General features: G+C 36.6%; 1 protein-coding gene across 11 annotated transcripts in view; it reads right to left on the bottom strand.

Annotated features, from left to right (window-relative positions):
• MCTP1 (multiple C2 and transmembrane domain containing 1) overlaps positions 1 to 24819 on the bottom strand; it is a 501045-nt gene that overhangs the window by 133654 nt on the left and 342572 nt on the right. For 9 of the 11 annotated variants that reach the window (XM_045796258.2, XM_045796260.2, XM_045796261.2 and 6 more), the window contains 5 exons: positions 19112 to 19214; positions 17278 to 17380; positions 16844 to 16945; positions 16389 to 16463; positions 14220 to 14339 (listed from right to left, as the gene is read on the bottom strand). In XM_045796258.2, the coding sequence (XP_045652214.2) occupies positions 14220 to 14339; positions 16389 to 16463; positions 16844 to 16945; positions 17278 to 17380; positions 19112 to 19214 (503 nt within the window). Of the gene's footprint in view, positions 1 to 14213; positions 14340 to 16388; positions 16464 to 16843; positions 16946 to 17277; positions 17381 to 19111; positions 19215 to 24819 lie in introns of those variants that run through there. The other 2 variants (XM_045796259.2, XM_087861975.1) reach the window with 2 other exon arrangements.

The raw sequence follows: 24819 nt of genomic DNA, 5'->3' as shown, positions 1-24819 counted from the left end.
CAGCTTGTTTGAGGTGAGGGTCATGAATTTTGCTTGAAGTGGGGCTCATGAACGTTCTTGGATATATTCCTACTTGGACTCTGTAAGGAAGTGAAAATGAGGTTGGGGGACGGACATAATTGAGTAAGTATTCAATTATGGCAACTGCTAGCTAATGAAGACCTATTACAACTAAGTTTTTAATAGAAAATGTGCTAATTGACTAGGTTGGAGCTCAGAACAAGCATATGGCTAAGATGTTTGATTACCTAGTCTGGTTCCATGTCAGTGATCAACTCTAACACTGTAAAAATGAGTGTTTCTATGACAACTACTGAGCTTGCTGACTAAGTAGTGGGTGACCAACTTGAGGGATGAATTTCTCCAAATAATATATGATCCATTAGGCCCCACACTCTGTAACCTGGAGGCTCCCCAGCTGAAGCATGGTTTTTCTTGTCCCTTGCTCAAAACATTCCTCTTGCTCTCAGCCTTGGCAAAGCTTAAATCAGCCTTTTACGTGAAGAATATTGCATAGAATTTCCTTTTTAATTGGAAAGAGTCTATAAAGCTATGAATCTAATCTTCTCATAAAAGTGAAACAAGTCAACACCCTCAGACTAGGTCTAACATTCAATCTCCGGGGGAGTAATTATAATAATTCTGGAAATTTCTGGAGAGGGCCAGTCTCTGGGTGAAAGACAGCTGGTACAGCAAGCTGAAGGAGATGTGTATTTCATCACCCACAGTTTTAGACAAAAACTTTCTTCTCCAGTGTCATTCTAAACTAAAATTCCAAACAGGTGTTTGACGCTAAGGCTGTAACCAAATTATTCCCCCCTATAACCTGCAACTCTGATAAGACTTCCCTCGGAAATATAATGGTTACATAGCCCTCGTATGGCTTTAACAAACCCCTATTTTCTTCTTTCTGCACCATACAATGTGCAGTCTATTTGCACCCATTCAAGACTAAATTACAGATAAAGTTACAGCAAATTTGTTTTCTCAAAAAAGCAGTCAGCCCTAATATCCCTTGAGTAATGAAAGCCTTGTCTTTCATTCAGAACTAGAACTGGCATAATTTTCTCCAAGAAACAAACTCTACTTCCTGCGACAATGGACCTGTTCTTGAAATTCTGAATGGGGTACAGCTCAATTTGCAGGTGTTCGGGTATAAAGGTAAAAGGGCATTTGACCCCCCAACTGGCAATTGTTGCTGTGGTAGGTAACTTCAGTCTCTGAGTTATATCATTCTAGTAGATAAGCTGCCAGGGTTTTCAGCTCTGAATTACAGAGGTAGGCTCAAGTGAATCAATAATTTATACAGATATATCTCCTTCATTCTGATGGTATAAAGATACATACTAACAGCCTGCTGCAGCCACAGAACAAAGCCAGAGAGACATTATTTAAAAAGAAAGACAGAAAAAGAAACCCATTTATCTATGGGAGCAGGAACATTACGTAATAATGACCCAGTGGCTTATTAATTTTATTTTTCAACTGTTTAAACAAATGCTGCGATGAGATAAATAAGCTCTTTGTGAATCTCAATAAGGTGAATGTTAAACTAACATTTAAAACTTTCAGACTGACTTTAAAACAGAGTGATATTTTACATAGCAGTTTGATACAAATCATTTGAAAGATTTCATGCACCTGAGAAGTTTACATTCACTAGCTTAACTAAATCCTTCAAATATTTTATTACTGAATTTCAGTATAAAATTACTTTCTAAAAGATGAGGATCAAATACATTTAGGGACTGTACACTAAGAGTATTGTTAATATAGCCTTATGCTGTTAATCATTACCTGGGGAAAATTACACAGTGTTTTATTCACTAATACTATGACATTTTTATTAACTCATAATCCCTGTGCTAACAGTGGTGCATTAAACAAGTTATATTAAGAGGGCAGCAAATATTAAAAATGCCTATTTAAAATTCTTCAATCATGTTAAAGGGAATCCTCTCACACATGAGCTTCTCTAAAGGAAAGCGGCATCCCAAACAGTGTCATTACAATATAAATTAATAATCAATAGCCCAGAGAGCTTAAACAATATTTCTTTAAGTTCCTGCTGTCTTGTCCTTAAGGATGAAGGGAATCTGTGATCTAAAAACATGATAAAAATCTGTCCTAGCAACTTCAATTATAAATAGTGACTGTTTCTTGACAGATCTGAAAATTTATGTGAGGATAAGACGCATTAGAAGTTGGTCCCTTGCCCATTTTACCTCTTTCCATTCAAGGCTGGACATATCGTCTGGCTCGGACATAAGAACCAAGTGCATTCAGAACTGGTTTAAGAAGACTGGGTGCAAAATTAATTAAGGTGATAGATCCAATGAGAAGGGAGATAACAATTAGAGGGAATACTCAGGTACCCTATTCTCCTCTTCACAGAGAAATTATCTGTTCCTTTCTTTTCTGAGCCAACTCCTTGGGAAATAGGGCAGATGATAAAAATCTGAAAGAAAATAAAAGCACATGCAGGAGTGAAAAAGAGAGTGCGAGCAAGAGCACAAGAGAGAAGACTGCTGTGGTCTCTACCTCAAATCCTTAAGCCTTTATATGCGATACTCTGGGGCTGCCTACTGTAACCAGTTAACATTTCTGGCCTTCCAAGAAAATATAACTAGTCCCTTAAAGTAGAGAGAAGAAGAAGAAATAATGGAGTGTCCCATTTCTGACAGTCAAGAGGAAAAGGAGAGAAATGTTCCCACACTGATCTCATTAAGATGACGAGAATAATGAGTGTGAATCTTATGTATGAATCTCCTAGTAGATAGAGGAGGGCATAAATGTATCCCACGTTCACTCTTTTATGATGCCTGATATACTACATTTATTCTCAGCTTCATCTGATACTACTGCTGGGGGCTTCTGTTACAATATTACAGCTTTAACTTCAAGTTTTGCCGCTGAAGTCATCGGAGTCAGTCATTCAACACAGCTTTATTGAGTGTGCATGAAAACGGGGAAGATCTGGTAACGGCAACTGAAACGCATCTCAGGCAGAACTGCCTGGATTTATTTCCTGTCACTGGTTCTAGTAATGGATTAAAAATACTGACAAATGGCATTTTTCAGTTTATAATCTATTTTATTTCCCAGTTCCTTACACTTAGGTTAAACATTCTACTCAATGAGAAAGAGAACCCCAGTATTACTAAACATGTCTAAAGATTATTAAATATTCGTGGACGGAGAGTCATGTGTTTTCAGCTAAACACTGATGAGACATTTTTTTCTTGTGATTTATTTCTCTTTCTTCGATGCGATAGAAGATATTTTCAAAGAATAATTTTAAGTTGTATCAGTTTTCAAGACAGATACAAATTCAGAAAGACAACATCGCTCCCAGAAACAAAAACCTATGGTGGGACCATGCGCCTCCTTCGAGCCTAAATGACCCACAGGCCATTGTACTTCAGGACTTCAAAGCAGTTCATACAGGGGATTTAATTTGGCTTTCTTCACTCCAATAACTTTAATAGCAATAAATTGGTGCACCAAGCTTACAGCACATAATTTATATAATGAAGGAGGCAACAACCTACAAAATCTAAGAATATCTCAACATATGCCCAAATTATTATTTTAGTGCTTCTATGACTACTTTGTAAAAGGATAAACTATTTTATTAGATTACTTAATTATAGCTAGAAAAAATTCGATTTATAGAGTTTTGCAGGACATTTAGGAGGAGAGCAATACAGTGAAGTTGGATCACCAATTTTTCCAAAAAATTAAAAATACATACACTATTTTCCTGGCATTTATTTAGTCTAGTGAACATTTGGGCCATGGGCAGTTTCATCTTCGCTACTGTTAAATCAGTATGAATCAATATAGGTAGTTTAAACTGTTTAAGTAACTCAGTGAAAATATGGTTGAAACCTGGAAAGTATATTCTCACTTTTGGGACAAAGTAAATTATAATACTTGGAGGCCTCTTGACATTACTTGCCTAAAATGTGCCTCACTTAGACACACAGTGAACCCTAAGAGTTCTTTACTACTGTATACTCATCTCTACAGTGGGTTGGGGAGCTATAGTGTGATGTGACCTCAACTAACAGAAAAGTTCATTAAAACATAAGATAACGCACTTATTAACCTCAGGAAGAATACTATGCAGAGTGAACACAAGTTTACTCTTTCCAATGGCAATGCCAGTCCTCTCAGATCAACGTACTGCTTAACAGGAAATACCTAGGATTGGGAGTCCAATTTTATACTCTTAGAATTCTACAGGACAATGTCAGACACTTGGCTTTCCTTAATTAAGGACAATTTGACACATAAACTTCAGGCCAGAGAGGTTGATATTTCTATCTTCCTCTCTTTCTCTGTCTGTCCCTTATATCTTTTCAATGCCACTGTCTTTGAAGCATCCAATCCCAGCAACCGGGGGAGAAAGAGAGTTAGTATCTCGGTAAGTCCCTTTACATTATAGAACTTTCATTTCCTCTACCGTAAAATCGTCTCCAAGCTCCCTTCCGACTGTAACGTTCTATGACTTCATCTGCATCCTTCAAAGCCCATTTACTCTCCACCTTTGTAGGCCCCTTGCCTCTGCCATGGCAGGGGCTCCATGTTGACGGGAGGATTGGGATAGGTGTGTTGCTGGCATCCTGAGCACCAAGCCATGATTGCACAGAATCTACTTCTTACGTGCAGTGTGTCCACTCTCCAGCTAGTACACCCCCAAGGGATTGGCAGGTTTGTTAGTGGCTCTCTGTCATTATTTATGACATTGCTACTGTGGGGGAAATGTGTTCTAAAGTCTAAGCAACTGTCTTACAAAACAGGTTCTTACATCTTATTTGAAGGTCGGGACCCTATTTGAGAAAAATATTTAGTTTTAAGCACACATCAACTGAGATGTAGGACTTAGAAATTGTGGAAGGAGTCTCATACTCTGAGAATTTTTTAAAAAATGAAAGAAATAGTACACTGCCAGAGAAGCTAGCAGAACCTAGGTTAAAGGTCTCCTTTATAAATCCCAGCGTCCCGGTTGAGGCATGTAAGAGGCTCTTGCAATGGAAGAGCCAAACTCTATTTAAAATAATTTAAACACAAGCAGAAAAATGTTCAGTATCGCCACCTAGCCAGGAAAAGCGAACTCTGCTATCTGAACGTCTACATTTATAAATTAGTTTTCTCTGAGTAGCAGCCACTGCTTTACTAACATGCTTCAAAATGTAACACCTCCTTTATACGGCTTCAGTATAGGAAGTTGTGGGTAATTAATGGACTACTTTTAACATTGGCAATCTATTATTTTATTTTATTTTAAAATTTTTTAAAAAAGATTTTATTCATTTATTTATTTATTTGAGAGAGAGCGAGAGAATAAGCAGGGGGAAGGGGCACAGGGAGAGGGAGAAGGAGGCCCTCGCTGAGCAGGGAGCCCAATGAGGGACTTGATCCCAGGGTCCTGGGATCATGACCTGGGCCGAAGGCAGACACTTAACTGACTTGAGCCACCCAGGCATCCGGCAATCTATTATTTTAAGTTAAATCTAAAAGATTTCTGTAATTGACTAAGGGAAATAATATTTACTTCACCAACATTTTATGACAAAACTGAATGATAGATTTCTTTTTTCGAACACGTAAGCATTGTCTGAAGTCTGCCTGGCAAGAATGCTAACAATGGAAAATGCCCTAGAATTATTTGTGTAGAGCTAAGTGGAATATAAAACATCATATATTTACATATTATTGATAAATTGCAATAGTAAAAGTTTTTGGATTCCTATGGGGAATTAGACAACTTGACATGCAGAACAGCCAGTAAAACATGTATCTTCACTGTTTTAAATGACTTCTATTTCACAACCTTTTTCCTTCCCTTCCAATGAAGATCTAATAGGTAATCAAGCCTAATGAAGTATGCTTTTATATCTCTGACATAATGATATTCGTTTAAGAATATAAAGATTATCTACTAGTCATAAATACAGGGCAATGTATAGACAAAACCCATCAAACCCTCATAATGATGGAGGTTATATTACTTAGGCCAGAATTAATGTTCACCCCACTTCTCCATGTCAGTGAAGCACAACAAGGCACCCTTGGAATTGGTATAGAGAAGAAAACTTCCATATGGATTTTCATAAGGGGAAAATTCAATTCGTTAATCTCTATGAAGCCAAACAAAATCCTTTCTTTAATTGGACTCCAATGTAGTCAATAATTTTGTATTGAGATCACAAATTATCTTTCTTCAGACTGATTACCTATGGGAATAATTTCTATTGTATGCAAACTACAGAAAATCCAAACTAGACTTCACTACCCAAAGCATGAAAATAAACATAGTTAAGCTCACATTAAACTTCATTTAAAATCATGCATTCTTAATGGGGGCAATATGGCACCCAAGGGGGCAAAAATTGGTTCTTAGGGGAGAATTTTTTTTTTTTTAAGATTTTATTTATTTATTTAACAGAGAGAGCCAGCCAGTGAGAGAGGGAGCACAAGCAGGGGGAGTGGGAGAGAAAGAAGCAGGCTCCCAGTGGGAAAGCCTGACGTGGGGCTCGATCCCAGAACTCCAGGATCACGCCCTGGGCCAAAGGCAGACGCTTAACGACTGAGCCACTCAGGAGCCCCCTTAGGGGAGTATTTAAAAAAACTTAGATATTACAGTGATCTGTGACCTTCCAAAACCCAACATGTCCTGAGAAAATCTTATTCCTTAGCATTTGTTGTCTCTCATTTAATGAAAATTTTCTTCTTAGGGCGTTGAATATGGAAAAAAAAACCCACTGAGAATACTGACTTAAGATTAAATAAAAGTCAAGTTTTACCTCCAACATTTCTTTTTCCATTCTTAAAATCAAGGTTGCCTTTCATTTTCACCCAAATATCTATTGACATTTTAATATAATTTACAGCTTTTCTTGCTTTTCTCTGATTTTCTCTTCATTACATCCCTTTGAGCCAATATCTGATGACTGTTGTGAACTGAGAAATGGTTACTCCTTCATCTTTCCTCTCTTACTGATCTCTAATGTTACCACTTGCCGAGTGTTGGGCCTCTGTTGTCACAGCAAAGGAGAAGGCGCAACGTGGAGTCGTAACTCCCGGACCTACTCTGGCAAGACTGGCTACCAGGTCTATAGCCAACTTTGACTGTAATGGTCAAAGTCGTAAAAGGAGGGCAAGAGAAGGAGCCACAAAAAATAGAAACAACTTTCTTAACAGTGTTCAGGTTGGCTTCTCCTTTGGTAAATTAACTCTAATATATTCATAATTCTAAGGGACATCTTCATGACTAGTCAAAATAGAAAAACGGAACAAAAGAAAGCATTCTACTCCTATTTCTTAATATTGACCTGATACAAGGGGGCATGAAAATATGTGCCGAGTAAACTTACTGACTGCATTTCTGTGATAATTGACAATCTTTCAGAAGAGTTTTTACTTACTTTGCAAAATCTTAGTAAAATAAATTACAGAATTATCTCATTCATTTAAATGTTTTTCTTTGCAAAAACACTTTACATGATAATATTTCACAATAGAATGTGGCTTGCTCTTTCATCACAAAAAATTTAAATTGAAGCCAGAAGGTAGAAAACTCTTCAGAGGACAAGAACATTGGTTTAGGAATCTGAGGACGAGTAGTGATTTCATTATTTTATAATTTTTGATCCTTAAGTCAACTCAGTTATAAAATCTGGACAAAGTAACATATTTGTAAGGGTCTCCTGAGGCTGAAACTACCTGAGAAGTAATGCTTAAAGTGAAGTGGGACAGCAGCCATACAGCCAGAAGGAGACCACACTGAGGCCCTGGTGTCCCCGACTGCCCCAGCGTTCATTACACAAACCATGAAGATTCACAAGAAGGCTAATTCCTGAATTCAATGAGGTATCACAGTTATGTTTGTGATATTTGCAGTTTCTGTTTGAATTATAATATAGTGCAATAGCACTGTACCTGGGAAAAAGTGAAATAGTTTTAATTTTCCCTAAATCATCCATAGAAGAGTACGTCCCAGATTACAGCATTTTACTACTTCCTACCCTACAGGACAGAGGAGGGAGAGTAGAGATAATAGAAAATGTGTTTGTGACATGCTTTAAGAATTAAAGTCTTCTTGTAAATATACAATAAAATTTCAGAAGAATAAGCTTTTCAGAGAGTAGTGGACTCTGTGTCTTGGGTGATTATATCCTCCAAAGAGCAGGAGGCCATTTTGCTGACATCTATGAAAATAGACAACAAAAAAAGGGTGTTGGCACCATTTAAAGAGAACTATGCACTGATCTGAGGAGGTGCGGCCTTTGTAGACGTAACAACTGAAATACAAAACAAGAAGACGACACATTTAAATAGATCTATAAATTGAGTTGTAGCATCACTCCTTAAGAAGGATGAGAGAAATCTAGTCGAAATGCTTCGTTCCATTAATATCTGACTTGCTACATTTCCTAAGATTCACGGCTGATTTTTAGCCGAGAGCGATCAATCCTAAAACTGAACTCACTTCTTAAATTGTGGTCTTTGAGGGGCTTTTATGCAATTGCAAGAATTTATAGGCAGTGTTTTGTGAAAGGCACCCCTTAGAAAACCTAATTTTTTATAGGCCAATGTTTGAAAATTTTTTTCTTCCTTGGAATTCAAATTAATTTTAGGGAAAAAAATGTAGAGTTTGAGTATCAACTTAAAGTGTCAGTATGTCCATATGAATTGGACACACAATCTATTTACTGAAAAGAAAATTGTAGTACTGGAATCTTCTAAGTGACAATAGTCTTTGACTTTGTAAAAGGAATTTTAGGTCATTTTGGAGGTATACAATCTTCTAAATCAATGAAGTTCTATATAGGCTCTCTTCTCTCCTCACACATTTGTAAAGGAAATATTTAATGTACTTTTAAAATTTGTATAAATTAGACTGGAAGTATTGTTTAGTAAACTTAATAAGTGTTTTCAGAGGAAAGCATAAATGAAGAAGGATGAACAAAAGGAAATTTTGATTTACATAATTTTAGGAAAATGAGAGAACGCAAGGATAGGACCATGAGCTACAGATCATTTTGCTTTAGTACTTGTTTCTTTGATTTTCGAGGGTCCTTCTGTTTTTGTTGTGGCAGAGAAAATAACAACAATTACATCTGGGACATTTCCAGTTTTTCTGCTTAGCACTAAAAAAATAATTGTAGCAACAACAACAACAAAAGCTTCCATAAAAATCATTTGAAAACTGCCATAGACTTGAAGTGTTATTTTGTTGGTGTGGTAATACTGATACCTCTTAAATGTTGAGAATAGGAATTTCTGTTGGAATCTTAGAGTTACCTTTCCTATGTCCAGTACAATCCCCCCACATTGCTCGCTAACATGAATGCTGAGACTGGAACTACATGGAGATGTAGATATGCCTTTGTTTTCACATTGATATTTCTTCTTAAGCAACGTCCCCTTTTTTAGTCCTTGAACGTGAAGGCCACGTAAAATGTCCTTATTGTTTATAATAACTTTTAGAAAAATCCATATGTTGTCTAATAGCAGCAGGCTTTCTCCACAGAAAATACTCGATACGGTATCCTCGTGAGCCTATTGTCCTCAGATCGTTGTATTATATTCCCAACGCCTCTGCAAGTTCAGTTCTTCCTCCCTTGCTTATGCCTCCTCTATTTTTTTTTTTTAATCATTTGGCTACACAGAGCTGCCTCGTGTCATTCTTTGCATACATCATCTCTGTTTTTCTCTTTTCCTGCATAATGGCCCAGCTTTTCTGAGAGTAGCTGTTGTCCCGAGTGTGATCCTTCACTAAAATGGGGATTGAATGAAGGTGGAGCACAAATTTTCTGGAAGCAAAGGAAAACCAGGCATTTGAAAAGGACCCAGAAAGGAACGAGTAATGAACCAGAGTGGCCTGGATGAATTGCTGTAGAGGGAATTCTCAGTTTGGACACAAAAGGAACACAGGGATACCAAGGCAGACCTAGGTGGGGGGAGAATCTCCGTAGGAAGCCTGCCTCATAGGCTGGTCAGTACAGAGGGTTGAAGCCAGTAGCCTTCCAGATATGAACAGAAACAAATGTATTTTATGAGTAACAGTTAGGCATTCAAACATGCCCGTTCTGGAACACAAGGTACTCTGAGGGGTTGACATCCCTTCATAATTCATGTTCATTGTTCCTCTAAGTAAAATATGTGTCTCCCCGTAGTTATTCTGTTAGGAATTGTACTTTAAAGGCAAGAGGACATTTTTGATAATGCACATCTTAAACTTTTCATTAAACTACCAAATTTAAATTCTACCTTTTTGTGCACTCTGACATTTTTGTCTGGCATTTTCATTAATTTTGCGACATACATAAATGTAGCTGAAATGTTAACTGATCAATACTTTGTCTCTCTCATGTAGCACTAGCGCTCCATTCCCTAAGGACCACACAGCAGAACAGAAATTAAATGTGTAAAATATCAAATGTTACTGTTAAACACAGCGGCACTCACTGTATAACGACAGAAAAGGCTAAAACAATTCCAAATGGACAGATGGTGCCACAAATTATCTACAATCACATTTAAAGATTAAAGTTTGTCCTGTAAAATAATTCTTTGACGCACACTGAAGTGTGTCCTTTTACTGATAGCTCAGTTGTCCAATTATTTTTGTGCTCATTACAGTGAGAAATGACAGTACTGAAGAGAAAGAGAGTGTGCACTCTGGTTTTTTTTCCATGTTGCACCCACTGACGTCCACAAGAACACAAATGTCTGGTCAGGAGCCTGATGAAAATTAGACCCAATTTATGAGACATTTCCACGTCGACAATAGATGATTCCGAAAGACGAGCCGGGCCTTCTGCGCCACATACGTCTGTGTTTGCTCTTAGGCATACAATATTCATAGTAAAATTTAAAAACCTAATTCATAGCACACAATAACAAGGACATTCTCAGGAACATGCTTGCCTATATTTTATCCCTCACCTCCCAGGCCGATTGCAGCTTCTAATCTCGGCAGCCAGCTCTGCATCTTCCCCAGAACACACAGGTAGTGCCAAAGAGGCTGGAGCAGCTCTAACCCTGCGTTTCTTAAGCTTTCCACTTTAATTGACATTGGGACAAAAAATTATTGTTTTTCCATTTTGATTTCATTATTCTACATTTATTTTTGGATAGAAAATTAGCAAAGAAAAATAAAATGGAATAGAAAAAAAAAGGCACTTAAACATAAAGTTTACCGATCTGGGCCTAAAACCAAGCCACATAATGGTACAAATGCATGTGCTCCGTGAAGCAGCTGCATTTATGAAAAAGTGGGCCAAGTGGAACCAATATTATAATAATAGACCCGAGATCCATCAACAGGGAATGATGGGAACAATATGTTTGTAACAATGGGGTGCTGCTCATACTCTCCTCCTAATGGAAAGCAGTTCTTTTCAATACATTGGCCTAAAAAGGCTCTGGTTATGCAATGAGATCTTTGAAACATTTCCTTTTTAAATACATCATTTAATATCTGTAAGATGAATCAAAATCCTACAACAGTATTTTTTTTTCTGAATTATTATGATACTTATATTATAAGGTGCATAATTTAAAAGCTCTTTTAGAAAGAAAATAATATCTGTTGTGTGCGTTGGACAAGGTTCTTTTCTCTGCCTCAGTTTTTTACTCTGTATATCGGGAAAATAATAGTATCTATCTTATAATTACGTCGTTGGGAACATTAAATTCATTTACGCCTGAAAAGCACTTTCATGCTTTAGTGCCTGTAAAACAGCTTCCTGGCACATAAATGCTCAGGAAGTATGAGTTGTTATTATATAGCGGATTATTATATTATTATTAGAGGATTATTATATTATTTTATATTAGTTATCTACATAACATATATATAGCCTCTATATAGCATCTATATAACATAATAATATATTTTTATATATTAGTTATTATATAGAGGATTATTATTTATTATTTAGAGGATTAAATTCATTAGAATTTAAGTGAAATTCGAGGGAAAATTGCTGCAGAGCATTAAGCTATGTCTATCATCATTTAATAACCAGCTTTACTAGAGCAAGGCCTTATTTATCTGGCATCATTCAAGAAGACTTTCTTCACTTTAGAAAAATTTTCAGACTGATTGACTGGTTTATTGGCTGGTCTATTGATTCAGATAGCCGTTTATATTGGGAGCCTAACAAGTGCGAGATACTCTGCAGGTGATGCTGGAGTACCAGGGTGAAACAAGTAGGTCCCCCTTCTCATGGAATGCCCAGCTCAGGTCTAGATAAATGCAGGTCAGTTTTGTTATTTGCTATTTCAATCACATTCAATAGAATGTGATTCAGTGCTTCTATTCAATGAAACAGTTAATATTATCGTTTCTTCTCAAAAGTACTCTTACTACACATTCACGTGCAGCTTGTGAGGCCTCTTTTCTCACTATCCGTGTCTGCAATCCATTTCCTACCTTCGCGGTGGCCTCCCCCTCTTTTTTGCAAGCATCGTGCGGTCAGTTTGTGGTTTGTACGACCAAGGCTGTTGGAAACTAACTACAAACTAAGAGAGATATTATTATCTTTCCTCCCCAGTGAACTTTGGTTCCCTTACAGTGAAACCACTCAAGTATTATCATATACATGTACCGAAGTTTCTCGGACTTTCAGTGCCTGATTTTTTTAATCAGAAGAAAATTGGGAAAAAAAGTCTCTGCCATCTTGAATTCATTTCACATGAGTGACCTCGAGAAGCCAGAGGGAGTTTATGAAGGCTTACACAACACACTGTAATGTTAAAGCATTCGAAATGATGTTCCTGAACAAATAATATAATTACAGAGATTTCTCTGTTTTCAAATTTTGCAAATGGTTGTGGGGAATGACTTTGGAAAGAGTGAATCAAAGATGGCATCATGGCATTTTCAGGAGAATATTACTGTGTCTGTTATAAGGCCCCACAGAACCTGGAAGTAATGGCATAAAATATACACAGACACTCAGTATCATTTTTTCCTCATTAACATCAAAGTGCCTCTATGATAGCGAAAAATCATAATAAAGTTTGCTTAACAGTACCCCAACGTATTTATTACATGAAAGCACCAAATAAAAGAATAGTCAAAGAGGCAGATTTTCTTTTCTAAATCTTAATGATGATGGCAATTGCTTTCTTTAAGGAGACAACAACATGTCTATGGGAAGCTGGCCGCCTAACTTTCTGGTAACTTACAACACAAAGGGACATACTCACTCTTTGTTCCATGTGCTCAGACATTAATGAAAGTCCCATACAAGGCCTGAGAGGAGGACAGGGCTCAAAGTGCTAAACAGATGTGCATACACTTGTTTGAATGGTAATACTAAAATGTTGGTTTGTTACTATAATTAAGGCTCTTCTTATAAGCCCCCATAATAAAGTCATATTCTGCTAACTTGGAAACTGTAAGGAAGCATAAGGTACTCATAGTCTAACAAATAGGACAATAAAATAAAGGATTTCGAAAGAAGGACTCCACTTAAACTTCAAACTCAAATCCTGAATAAGCAAAACTAATGTGAGAGCAGAAAATCCCAGCTAAAGCTCAGAGGAAAGTATTCTCTCAGATTTTCGAGCTCTGCAAGCTGGTCTCATCGGCAGTTTTTAAATAACCAAAGTAAAAGGCCACAAGATGAACATTGTTAGAGGACTATTTGGATCTATCAAATTCTCACTTGTGCCTTTTTAAAAACTGAAAATCTCAGAAACAATAAAACGTCTCTTAAATAGGTCACACCCACTTCCAACTGACTCACATATTTGAACAGTACCAACTAGCATCCTGCTGCCAACGATTTTCCTATTTTGAAAAAAAGTCTATAGAACAATAAAATTAAGATGAGGATGGTCGAGATTATTAATTTTTTTTTAACACTAAGGCCTTTTCTTGGCTCTGTTATTGGGATTTGGAATTATGCAATATGTAAAATTTTACTTTTTAACTGTCATGGAGAAAATTATATATTGGCTGAGATATCTTGCTTTCCGGAAATCTGAAGGGGGGGAGTGGATGTGTATTCTTGGACTCGGACCTTGAACGATCCATCAGGTTCCTGCCCACGGCAAATCTGTCCAGTCAAGTCTTAAAATAGGAGTTTTTAAAATGGCCACATCAACCTAACTGTTACTATAGCCACAGAAACATGCAGCTATGATTACTGAATTTAATGAATAACAATGTAAGTAATAAAGAATTATCATACCACAAAAGCGGCGAGGCTCCTTGGGGGTGAATCCCAGTCAAAGCAACTATTAATGTAGTATGCAGCATTTACAAGCACCATGACACAACGCTTCATTCTGTTAAAGTTTCTTAGTAGCAGCTGTAAGGAAGATGAGAATATTATCAGCATTTGCAAGACTAAAAACCATCAGATAGAGTACAAAATTCTTCAAGCTTAGTGTGATTTAAAAAGGATTCAGAAAGTTAATAAAGTTGTAAGAATATAACGCAATTTGGCTCACAAGTTAAAGGAAGAGAAGTATCTCTGGAGAGAGTAGAAAGAACTGAATTACAAGAGCAATTTCTTAGCTAAATATATTTTCTTAAATAATATTATTATGTGGGTTGGGCTACCTTTGTTCAAAAGAAAAAAAAAAAAACTCCAACAGATTAAAAACATTTATATACTCTGAACCTTAAATAAATTTCTTTAACTCTTAAATCTCACTGTGATTTTAAGATTCTTTAAGTGCTTTAACTTCAAGATATTTCAAAGCGAAATGGATAACATGAAATGTTTTCATTTCATGTCTTAGAGGAAAACTTGTCAAGTATTGCTTTATTACAGAAAACAAGATTTTCACGATTTTTGTTGGAATCTCCCTTATTTACTATTAATTTTTCAGTCTCTCTCTCTCAGTCTCTCTCTATCTCTCCTTCTCTAATTCTCTCTCTCTCTCTTCCACAATCAATTTAACCTAGATTTTTCTCATTGCTTTTTCATAATTTTGGAGTTAGGAAAATATTTATGGTAACCAAGTGCTTTATAAAATCTTTCATTAAAAAGGTATATGAGAATTGATACAATTCAAATCTAAGATTTAAAACAAGGCATGACTACAACTATAAACAGAATCGCCCCTATACTAGATGATGGTACAAAAAATTTCTAGCTCTGTTAACAATTGGAATAATCTGTCTGCAGGTTCATATTTTGCTGATGCCAAATATATTTCAATACTGATCTGGCATTTTAAAGAAGTAGTTATGTAAAGGTTCCTGAGGTCATTTGGAAAAAATATGTATATGTGTGTGTGTATAAATATAGATGCATGTACAGGCATACCAGTTTTAACAAGTTGTTAAAATTGAAATTCTTTCACAAAAAGAGTCACCCTATTTGTTTCCTTTTTTCCTTCCTCCCCTGATCACCTTCCTTTTAGAGTTACTTTTATTACTTTTATCTATAATTGTGAAAAAAATGTAATCTGTATTTCTATTTAGATAGATATTGCATTTGTAATTCATGCACTGTCTTTAAACAACCAAAGATCCCACTGTTTACGGTGAATTGATTAGATTAAAAACAAAACTAATTTTAGTCTTCTAATAGCACAGAAAATTGTTAAATATTTTAACACACACAAATGAGTTCTGTAAACTTTATAGCCATCGCAAAAAAACATTTTATTTTAGCTGCGCTAATTGGAAGTAAACATTTTTTTTAAAGAGGTAGCTTAACACCCTTTCTTAACTTGATATGAAACCTGATTTAAATCTATGTCTAATTACAAGATATCGAGTCTTATTTAAAATTTCTTCATGATAGAAAAATCAGATGGGCTGATTTTCTATTTTCTTAGCTAAAAGTGCCAATAAAAGTTCACTTCTAAAAGACCATAGTCAAAATCTAATTAACAGGAAGGTTTCCCTTAAAAGATGGAGCCCTCTCTCTTGTGGATTAGAGGGAAGAGCTTTACCCAGGGCTCACTTTACACACACCTGCATCATACCTGTGGGTGGTCTGGACATATATTTGAACCTCAGCCTTTGGTGTTCTCATTTACACATTCCATGGCAATCAGACAGTATTTTATGTTCAAAATGATCATTCTTTGGCTAATGCATGAATACATATCCGTTCTACGCAGCGCCTACCCTATCCCCTTTCCATTCTGACCACCCCCATCCAATTTATTAGTTTGGTATTGTCCTTGTTTTTGATCTCTTAGGGAAAGGAAGGGAAGAGAGAGAAAGAAAGAAAGAAAAAAAAAAAAAGAAAAGAAAGAGCCATTTCACATAAGTAGAGGATCAAAAATTCCATAGTCTTCCCCCCTCCACACTTCCAAAGTTTATTTGAATTTACCTAGATGTTTTACAGATTATAATCAGGTCTTCCCAGAGGGATTAATCTTGCCTTGCTTTTTACCTGTTTAGAGAGTCTGTTTTCCTCTTCAATGTACTTCTGTTCTTTGGGTATTAATGTTCGTAAGCTGGCTTTCACCTATACATCAACATATGTGTCTGTTATGGATTCATATATTACAAATGTTTACAAGTTTTTCACGCAGTTCAATTTGCAATAATTCCTAAAGTTTCAAAGTCCTGGCTGCTGTGCTCATAAAATATAAATGTATACAGTTGCACACGCACGCGCTTCCCCTTCTTACGCCGGCAGGCAGCGGCCGGAGCACAGCCGCAGTGGCAGCCGCCAACTATAACAGAAAGTGTGGGTGTGCCAGGCAGTGGCAGAAGCGTATTCTCCAGGATACATCAAGGTTTAGAGAAAATGAGGAATGACAGAAATTCTCTACAAATCAGGAACAAAAGCTTTCATGAAACTGAACTCTTTAGCAGTACAAAAAAGCCAAAGTTAAGACTTACAGCATTAAAAATCACATCTATTTCAAGATAGATGACCCCCTTTGTTGGCCCTGTCAGCTGCTTGTTTTTCAAGACGTAGGCTTTCTGTTCACCATTTTGAATCTGCGGGAAAAGGACATGACAGCCGTCTGTCTCGCGGTCTCCACTGAATACACTCCCTCAGTGACCTTTGACCCCCAGCTGCTGAAACTGACAGAGAACCCAAAACAACTGTGGCAATTCTGACAAGTACCTGTTCATTACCAGGATCAAGTCTGTCAGGAAAAATTAACTATCATGGGATTCAACATGGCCGTGAATTGAGTATGTTAAAATTTTTAGTGTTCTTATTACAGACCTTGGTTGAGAAATGACAGATACAGAGCTGAGGGGTTTTTTTTTTCTTCCTTGAGCAAAAGCAACACAGAGCAGTGTGTCAGGTGAATAAAACTTACAGACAGCAATGGTATAGCAACTTTGCCCAGAAAGTCAGCACTTCGATCCCGATCTTCATCATAAACTGTCACTTCAAGAACTGAATGGATATCTTTAATGTTGCTGCATAATAAATATACGTAAGAAGAAAAGACTTCATCAGTGGGGAACAAGAACAAAAACGCTTTTGAAAATTTAGATGGCTCCAGCTGATTTTGTGTGTATGCGTTCTTATGTATGCCATTTGCATATACACATATACAAGGTGGCTTGGTAGCTGACAGAATTTCCCATAATGCACCTTTGTAGACTACAGTGATGGTTCTATTATCTTGAACTTTGAACGCTATTGTAATTTCAAGTTATAATTTTTTAATGAAATATAATTTTCCATCTGGATGGGCACAGAATTAGTGTAAAAAAAATCAATAAGTGGCGCTGATGTTTTTGAGACTTCTCTTTCTCATTATTATCACAATAATTCCTACCTTCCTATTAACCCCATGTAAAACTCCACTAAATTCTGTATCAGCAAGAGTCACAGTATATTTCATATAATTTTTCTTTTTTTGTAATAGTAGGACATCTCCTTTGTTTACAGTTCTTACCAAAACATTGACTTATTCTTGGTACGTTTATAGTAAGAATTTACCAACACAGAAAACAGAATGGAGAAAATGTAACATTGATAGCTATTGTACCACCCCAGGATTTAGAAATTAAATAGTGTCCCATTATGTTCCAAAGACAACGTATGTTAATAAACAACTGTGCGAGCTCTTCATTTTTGTTTCTGGAAAAATAAACCCCAATTGCTGATAGCATTTATTCTTTGATCCAACTGTTTACCAAGAAAACATGAATTAAAAGAAAACAAAAAAAAATGAATATATTCATTACTGAAAGACTGCAACCACATGTGAGGAGAGGCTTTATCGGGGCACAATCAATTAATGGCTTTGATAATAATCAAACCTATTCATTCAATTATGCATTCCAGAGAAAAACACTCTCAACAACCTTCTTAGGAGTGCAAGTCTCCTGACCAGGCTTTCATCTCTTATAAAAATGTGGAATTCCTTAAAGATAAATTGGTCAGATAATTAAATCTGATTACTTACTCTTAAGCAGAGACATTATAAGAAATTAATGAGGAATTTAGCAGTTTTCATATACAAAAAAATAAAACTATGTTAGAAAACTTTTAAGAAGTACTCTGTGTGGAGAGTTTTCCTTTGTTCAGAGTTCGTTTCTAAAGCCCAGTTTAAAACACACACACACACACACACACACACACACACACACCCCGCACTTAAGAGATACTATGGTGCTGGTACGCAGCTTTTACAGTGCGTGGTTAAAAGATTATTATAAACTTTTTTAAAACAAAAGGAAAATTAACCCTAATGGTGTTCTGGTAACTAGGACAACACTTAATATTCTTATTGTATTAAAATGCAACAAAGCAAAACTAAAGCATCTCTGAATCTGAGACTGGATTGTTTGCTGATTTGAGCAATGGAACAAATAGAGCTTTGTCCTCCCTGGTGTCAATGCAGTTGGGGAGAATTTCAATAGAAAGTATAAAAGGAAGAAGCAGTATGGCAATTCAGTTAATGGGAGCAAAATCCTTAGTCAAACCATATAAAAATCACAGTTTAAAAAAAAATCTGAAAACAAAGAAAAATGGCATACACTTGCCCCAGGTCTCACTGTCAGAAAGGTATAACAATCACGATATTCGCTGTTGCTAGCAGAGGCAGTCCAGATGCTGAGTTGTTCATCAGTTAGTATCTCAAAAATAAATATTATTAGCTCCATTTTTGAAATGAGCTCAAGGTAATGATTACTTACAATGTGAAGATTTTGTTCCACTCGGGATTGAGATTTTTGTAGACGGTATGTGTCAGCAGCCTGTCATTGTTCAGTTCAACTACACAAAATGGGTCACTTTTACCTACAAGAGATTTGGGGGGAACATTTTTAGTATAAATAACTCCCACAGTTCACAGCATCATGATTATGGCCACATTACTTTTCTGAAAGTTTTACGAAAAACAAAAAGTAACATACAGTTTAAAAAATTTAAACATCAAAACAGAGTTAGATGTAACTGGAGAGTGTTAACAATTGTGATTCATAGCAAATTAGAACCTGAAAAAAGTAAAAGAGATGAAACTATACAGCTGGTATTTCAATTTGTACTTATTTTTTTTACAAAAATGGTAATAATTATTATGAGAGAAAATGCGATGCATGCCCATCCGTCAATTTTTATTCAGTTCTATAAAGATCATTTGAAAGGCTCAACCCCTTCACTTTTATGCATATATTTTCCAACTCCTCCGACTCATTAGTAACTTTTAACAGAAATTTCTAAACAAGTTTATGTTGTAGAAAACTGCTACATTACAGAATGACACCATTTTAACGTGACTTTAGATTCCCTCCTGAAATATCTCTGGCATCACAAGAAGGTAAATTAGACCCTCAGAGGCAGAAAAGATTCTGCCACTTGAAACTTAACCTCAACAACCAATCTGCATGTTAAAGAGCAGTATTTTTTTCTGTCCACTGAGAGTAAAGAATTTGGAAGTTATCATCTGTTTACAGCAAGTCTGTTCTGCCATAATCAAATCTTGCCCATTCGGCAATTATATTTTGTGATATCCTCAATATTTTGTAATGTCATGTCCTGTATTATAAGAACCCCATAAAGTCAGAGGCTCTATGGGGGCAGCATTAATGATATTAGTGCAGCATGTAATTTGTTTGATACCTTATACAAATGACAATGAAATCAATATTTAGACAAAACTGTCCAGAGGTCATATCTTTTAAACTACAATATTGATTTAGACTACATAAGAGGTTAATGTGCATATTATTAACTTTAATGATAAAGAATAATTGTTTTAAATGCATTGTGAATTGTAGTCACAGTAGTTTACACTTCTGTGAAAGCTTAAATATCATTGAAGATTTTCAATTAAATTTTAATAGGAAGGAATCCATTAGCTATCAGTGACAGATAAGCCATGTATTCCCACACAGCAGTGTATTTACTTTCCATATTGTAATTCTTAAAATGGACCATACAAACTTTGACTCACCTTTAATTTAATTTATTAGTTATAAAATTTTAAAAAAGTGTAAATACATGTGTGTTAGTTCAGTGGCCCCATATACCCCAGGATGCTTGCATAATTTAGCAGTCTTTTCAATTTTTGGTCTTGGGAACAATTTTGAATACAGAGAATCAAAAGTCTATGAGGTCTGATGATATTTTTATTTCTGCCTTTGGATCTGTATTACCTTTTTTTTTTTTTTAATCATATACAGATACACACCATGGAAGACAGAATTAAAAAAAGAACAGCTTGTTCATTAAAACACAGTGCAAAAGGTTTTATTTGCCATATCAACAATTTTATTTTCTTCCATAGAATTCAGGTACAAGCCTAAAAAGGTGTATTCAAACAATCTCCAAAACCTTACTAATTCTTCAGGCCCATATTAAGTTTTTTCACCTAGCTTTGTACTGGGTAATATGCATACCATAAGAAAGAAGACACACGCTACCACCTCAAATAATTTAGAAAAGGGCTGGAGAGAGAAAACATATCTACCTGTAATGATCACAGAGAAAATTAAAGCCATATTTAATAGAATTCCATGTCAAAAACGTCACTATTCTGCCATCGCTTTAGACAGAACTTTAGATTAGTGTTGGAAACTTTCACTTAAAAGAAAAGTGGAACATTCACACTCTTCCTGCAACCTCCTTTTAATTTTTCTCATATATGCGTATATTCATGTAAATCTTAATTAAGTAAAAAACAAAACTATGTAAAGATAACACTTTGGGGCATTTCTGTCCCCTCATTTTCACTTGCTCTACTTCGGTTACTATTATATTTCAATCGACTTGGTTTTACTTGCCCTCAAGTGATCAGCAATGTGTAACAGACTCCGTCAAAACTGTACCACTTCTTCATTAGTAAAACACAAGGACAAAGTCCAGAGAACAATATCTGTTGGGACAACATTTTACTTTATTTTATTTCATTTTTATTGCCCAGCGTGGAGCCCGGCATGGGACTCGAACTCATGACTGTGACATCAAGACCTGAGCAGAGATCAAGATCCAGACACTTAACCAACCAACTGAGCCACCCAGGTGCCCTGAAAAAAATTTTACTTGAAACTTCTACCAGCAGAGGATGCAAATCTTTACTTGATTTTTTTCCCCACAGGAACTGCATTCAATTGTGTAAGCGACTTTCAACCACGTGGAAAGTCCCTTAAATCGCCACCTTGTTACTCTACCTGTATTTGCTGACAAAAGATCTGGAGTCTTAAAGAAATAAAATCTGTTCTTAATGATTAACACTTTCCATATCTTGTTCAGAAGCTAATCCATGTATCAAAACCTTTGCCCATGAGGCCGTGGCTATCCATATTTTCTCACCGTGTAGTTGATTAGTTTGCAAGACCATCCCTAGGGAAAACCAGTGTCTGCCGTTGACCACCAACTTACTTATGTTCTCACTCACTCTCTTCTATTAGAATGAAGACACTGAAGCCCTGGAGACAATGCCACACCCACCAAAAATAGTGTGAGCACCCTCTGAAACCACTTCTCAGTCATTTGGCTAGATCAAATTCCAGGGGCATTCTATCATTGGCAAAAATATTCTCTTTTATGTACCTGCTTTTAACTTGAAATGGGTAAGCAAGGTAATTTTTAAGAGATCATATTAGACACTGTACCAAATGTAATGGTGCTTACATTAAAAAAAGAGAGAGAAAGAGAGAGACTTTAACCTTAGACCAAGCTACTATTTAACATAGCTTTAACTGAATTTATTTAAATGTGGGGCACCTGGGTGGCCCAGCTGTCTAAGTGCCGACTCTTGACTGCTGATTGCAGCTCAGGTCATGATCTCATGGTCATGATATCAAGCCCCGAATTGGGCTCTGTGTTTCGTGTGGAATCTGCTTGAGATTTTTCTCTCTCGCTCTCCCTCTGCCCCTCCCTGCACTCTCTGTCTAAATAAATAAATAAAATCTTAAATATACATATATTTAAATATAAGGCACGAGGCAAGACCTTTCCCAATAGCTGTGCCATATCTTAGTAGTTAGTAGGCCACGCACATGGGAAGAGCTGGCTAGTGTTTTGACCACAGATCCATTCACACAACAAGTAATTATTACTTACCATGTACCAGGCATCGTTCTATGTGTTGAGGAGACAGAAGTGCATAAAACAATAATAATGATAAGCCTGACCTCAGGGTGTTTACCTTGAGGAAAAAGACAATGAATCAACACACATTTTACGGTATTTTAGAAGGTGATATGTACTATAGAGAAAAATACAGGAAATGGCGACGAAAAGTGCTGCTATGTATGTGCAGTTTTAAAAAGGACCGTCAGAGAAGGTCTCACTGAGAAAGTGCCGTATGGGCAAAGAAATGAAAAAGGCAAGGAAGTGGGCTCTGGGCTAGAACCTAGAACGGCAGGCTGGGGAAAGGTCAGAGAAATGGCCGTGCCTGGTGTGTCTAGGAATATCCAAGAAGCCAGAGTGACTGAAGGAATGAACTGGGGGAAAGGGGAAGAGTATTGGGTGAGGTATGGGGAGGGTGGTGGCAGGACTCTGTAGGATATGGCTTTCTCTCGAAGTGCTAGGAGAAGCTTTTGGAGGTATTTGGGCTGAGGTGTTGACATCATCTGACCGCTGCTACTTGGAGAATAAGGTGGAGAGAAGCCAATGGAGGAGGCAGTGGGAAGAATGAGGAGGATATTATGACAATCCAGGTGATGGAAAATGCTTAGATTCTGAATATACCCTAAAGGAAGAACCAACAGGGCTTGAAGATGCCAATAGCAAACAATCTCTTATGCCTGATACTGTTATTTGCTGATGGAAAACAATTCCTTGAACTTAGCCAAGTCAGTCTTTTTTTCCCCAAGGACAAGAAGCATTCAGCAAAGTACTCATGGTCGCTTTCTCTAGAATCTGGCAAAGAGGAAAATTTACGTAAGGAGAGAGCAGCCAATTTTATATTTAACTTCTATTCATCATTTCCTTCTAAAAAGTTATGTTTTTACAGTTATCAGTAATGGATGCCAACATCAGGTCTTTACACACTATGTTATTTTCGACTAATTTAGAAAGTATCCTTCTGCCACTGCATGATTCAAGGGTAATTAAAAATTAACAGCAATTTCAACCAAAATAATAGTAAACGTACAATATCAAATTCTATAAACTTTCCACTAAAAAGCATTCACCATAGTTTTATTTTAAAGAAGTGGCTACACATAGTTAATGTGCTTATCTGGCTTGCTAAATGATGCTTTAAATGACTGGCTTTTCAGTTCCTAAATTTTGCAGCCTTGATTATGTGCCACTTAAACAACCGAAAACAATCACAGAAATACCAGTGATGGACCTAACCATTAATTATCTCCTTAATTATTCCTTCCTTTCATCCTTTTATCGTTCTAGTTAGACCCCGTGATATGCTGCTGTGCTTGCCGAGAGTATCTGAGGAGTGGGACTGACTACGGGATGCAGTGTGGATGTCTACAAAGTACACCGTATTCTGCAAAGCTCTAAAGACTGATGCGAAGCAGCTCCCTGTGATGACTACTCAATACGGCACGGGGACAAGTGCAAGGCAAGGAATTAAGGCAGCATCCAAAGTTGAACTATATTTTGTTTCTGATAATTTTGGGCTATTTAAACAACCTAAATGTATGGGAACAGATTATACAACCTCTCATCTCCCGCTTAGTCATTCTTGTCATAAGACTGAAGCTGACCTGTGGGTACCAACTGGCTTTCTCTTAACTTTCACCGTTTGGGCTAAAAAAGTGCCTATCCCTCTCTTTTGCAGTGCAGGGAAATGAAGATTTGGGTTTGGATACAAGGTAGAAATCACAGCAGTGCTCGGTGAGGATCGGAGCAGTGGGGTTGATTGCGTTAACCGCCATGACAGCTAAGAGTCTTAGCCTTGCTTGAGAACATTGCAATTTTCCATGTTGACAATTTTCTAGAGAGAAATAGGAATACCTTTTGAAGCATTCATTACTTTTTGAATGCCTGCTCCTCTCGTCCCAGAATTATGATTAAGACATAGTCCAGCACTCAAGGCACGCACAGTTTAGTGGGCATGAGAGGCATGTAAATACACAATTATAACACAGGACTGTAAGTGCTGCAATAAAGCTAAGTGAAGGGTGCAATGGGAGCCAGGAGAAAGAAGCGTATCATCCTCCAGCTCTAGAACAGGAAGGGAAAGGGAGGCGAGGACTTTTCCTCAGTGGATGAGGTGACCCTGGTCATCTACGGCGATTGCACATCTCTATTGCCAACAATTTCAGAGGAGAAGGACGATTATCTAAAAAGAAGACTTTAACAATTTATGATAAGGAATATTTAGCTTAAATCTGTTTCTTTATTCCTTTGATAGGGACTCTATAACACAGCAACTTAGATATATGTTATGTAGTGACTGTACAATAGATACTTAAAAATATTACGGTAGGAC

The sequence above is a fragment of the Ursus americanus genome, chromosome 5 (genome assembly GCF_024610735.1).
Source record: "Ursus americanus isolate L20-20 chromosome 5, mUrsAme1.1.p, whole genome shotgun sequence".
Classification (NCBI taxonomy): domain Eukaryota; kingdom Metazoa; phylum Chordata; class Mammalia; order Carnivora; family Ursidae; genus Ursus; species Ursus americanus.
Note: the sequence above shows the minus strand (reverse complement) of the source record. Positions and strands in the feature narration are given on the sequence as shown.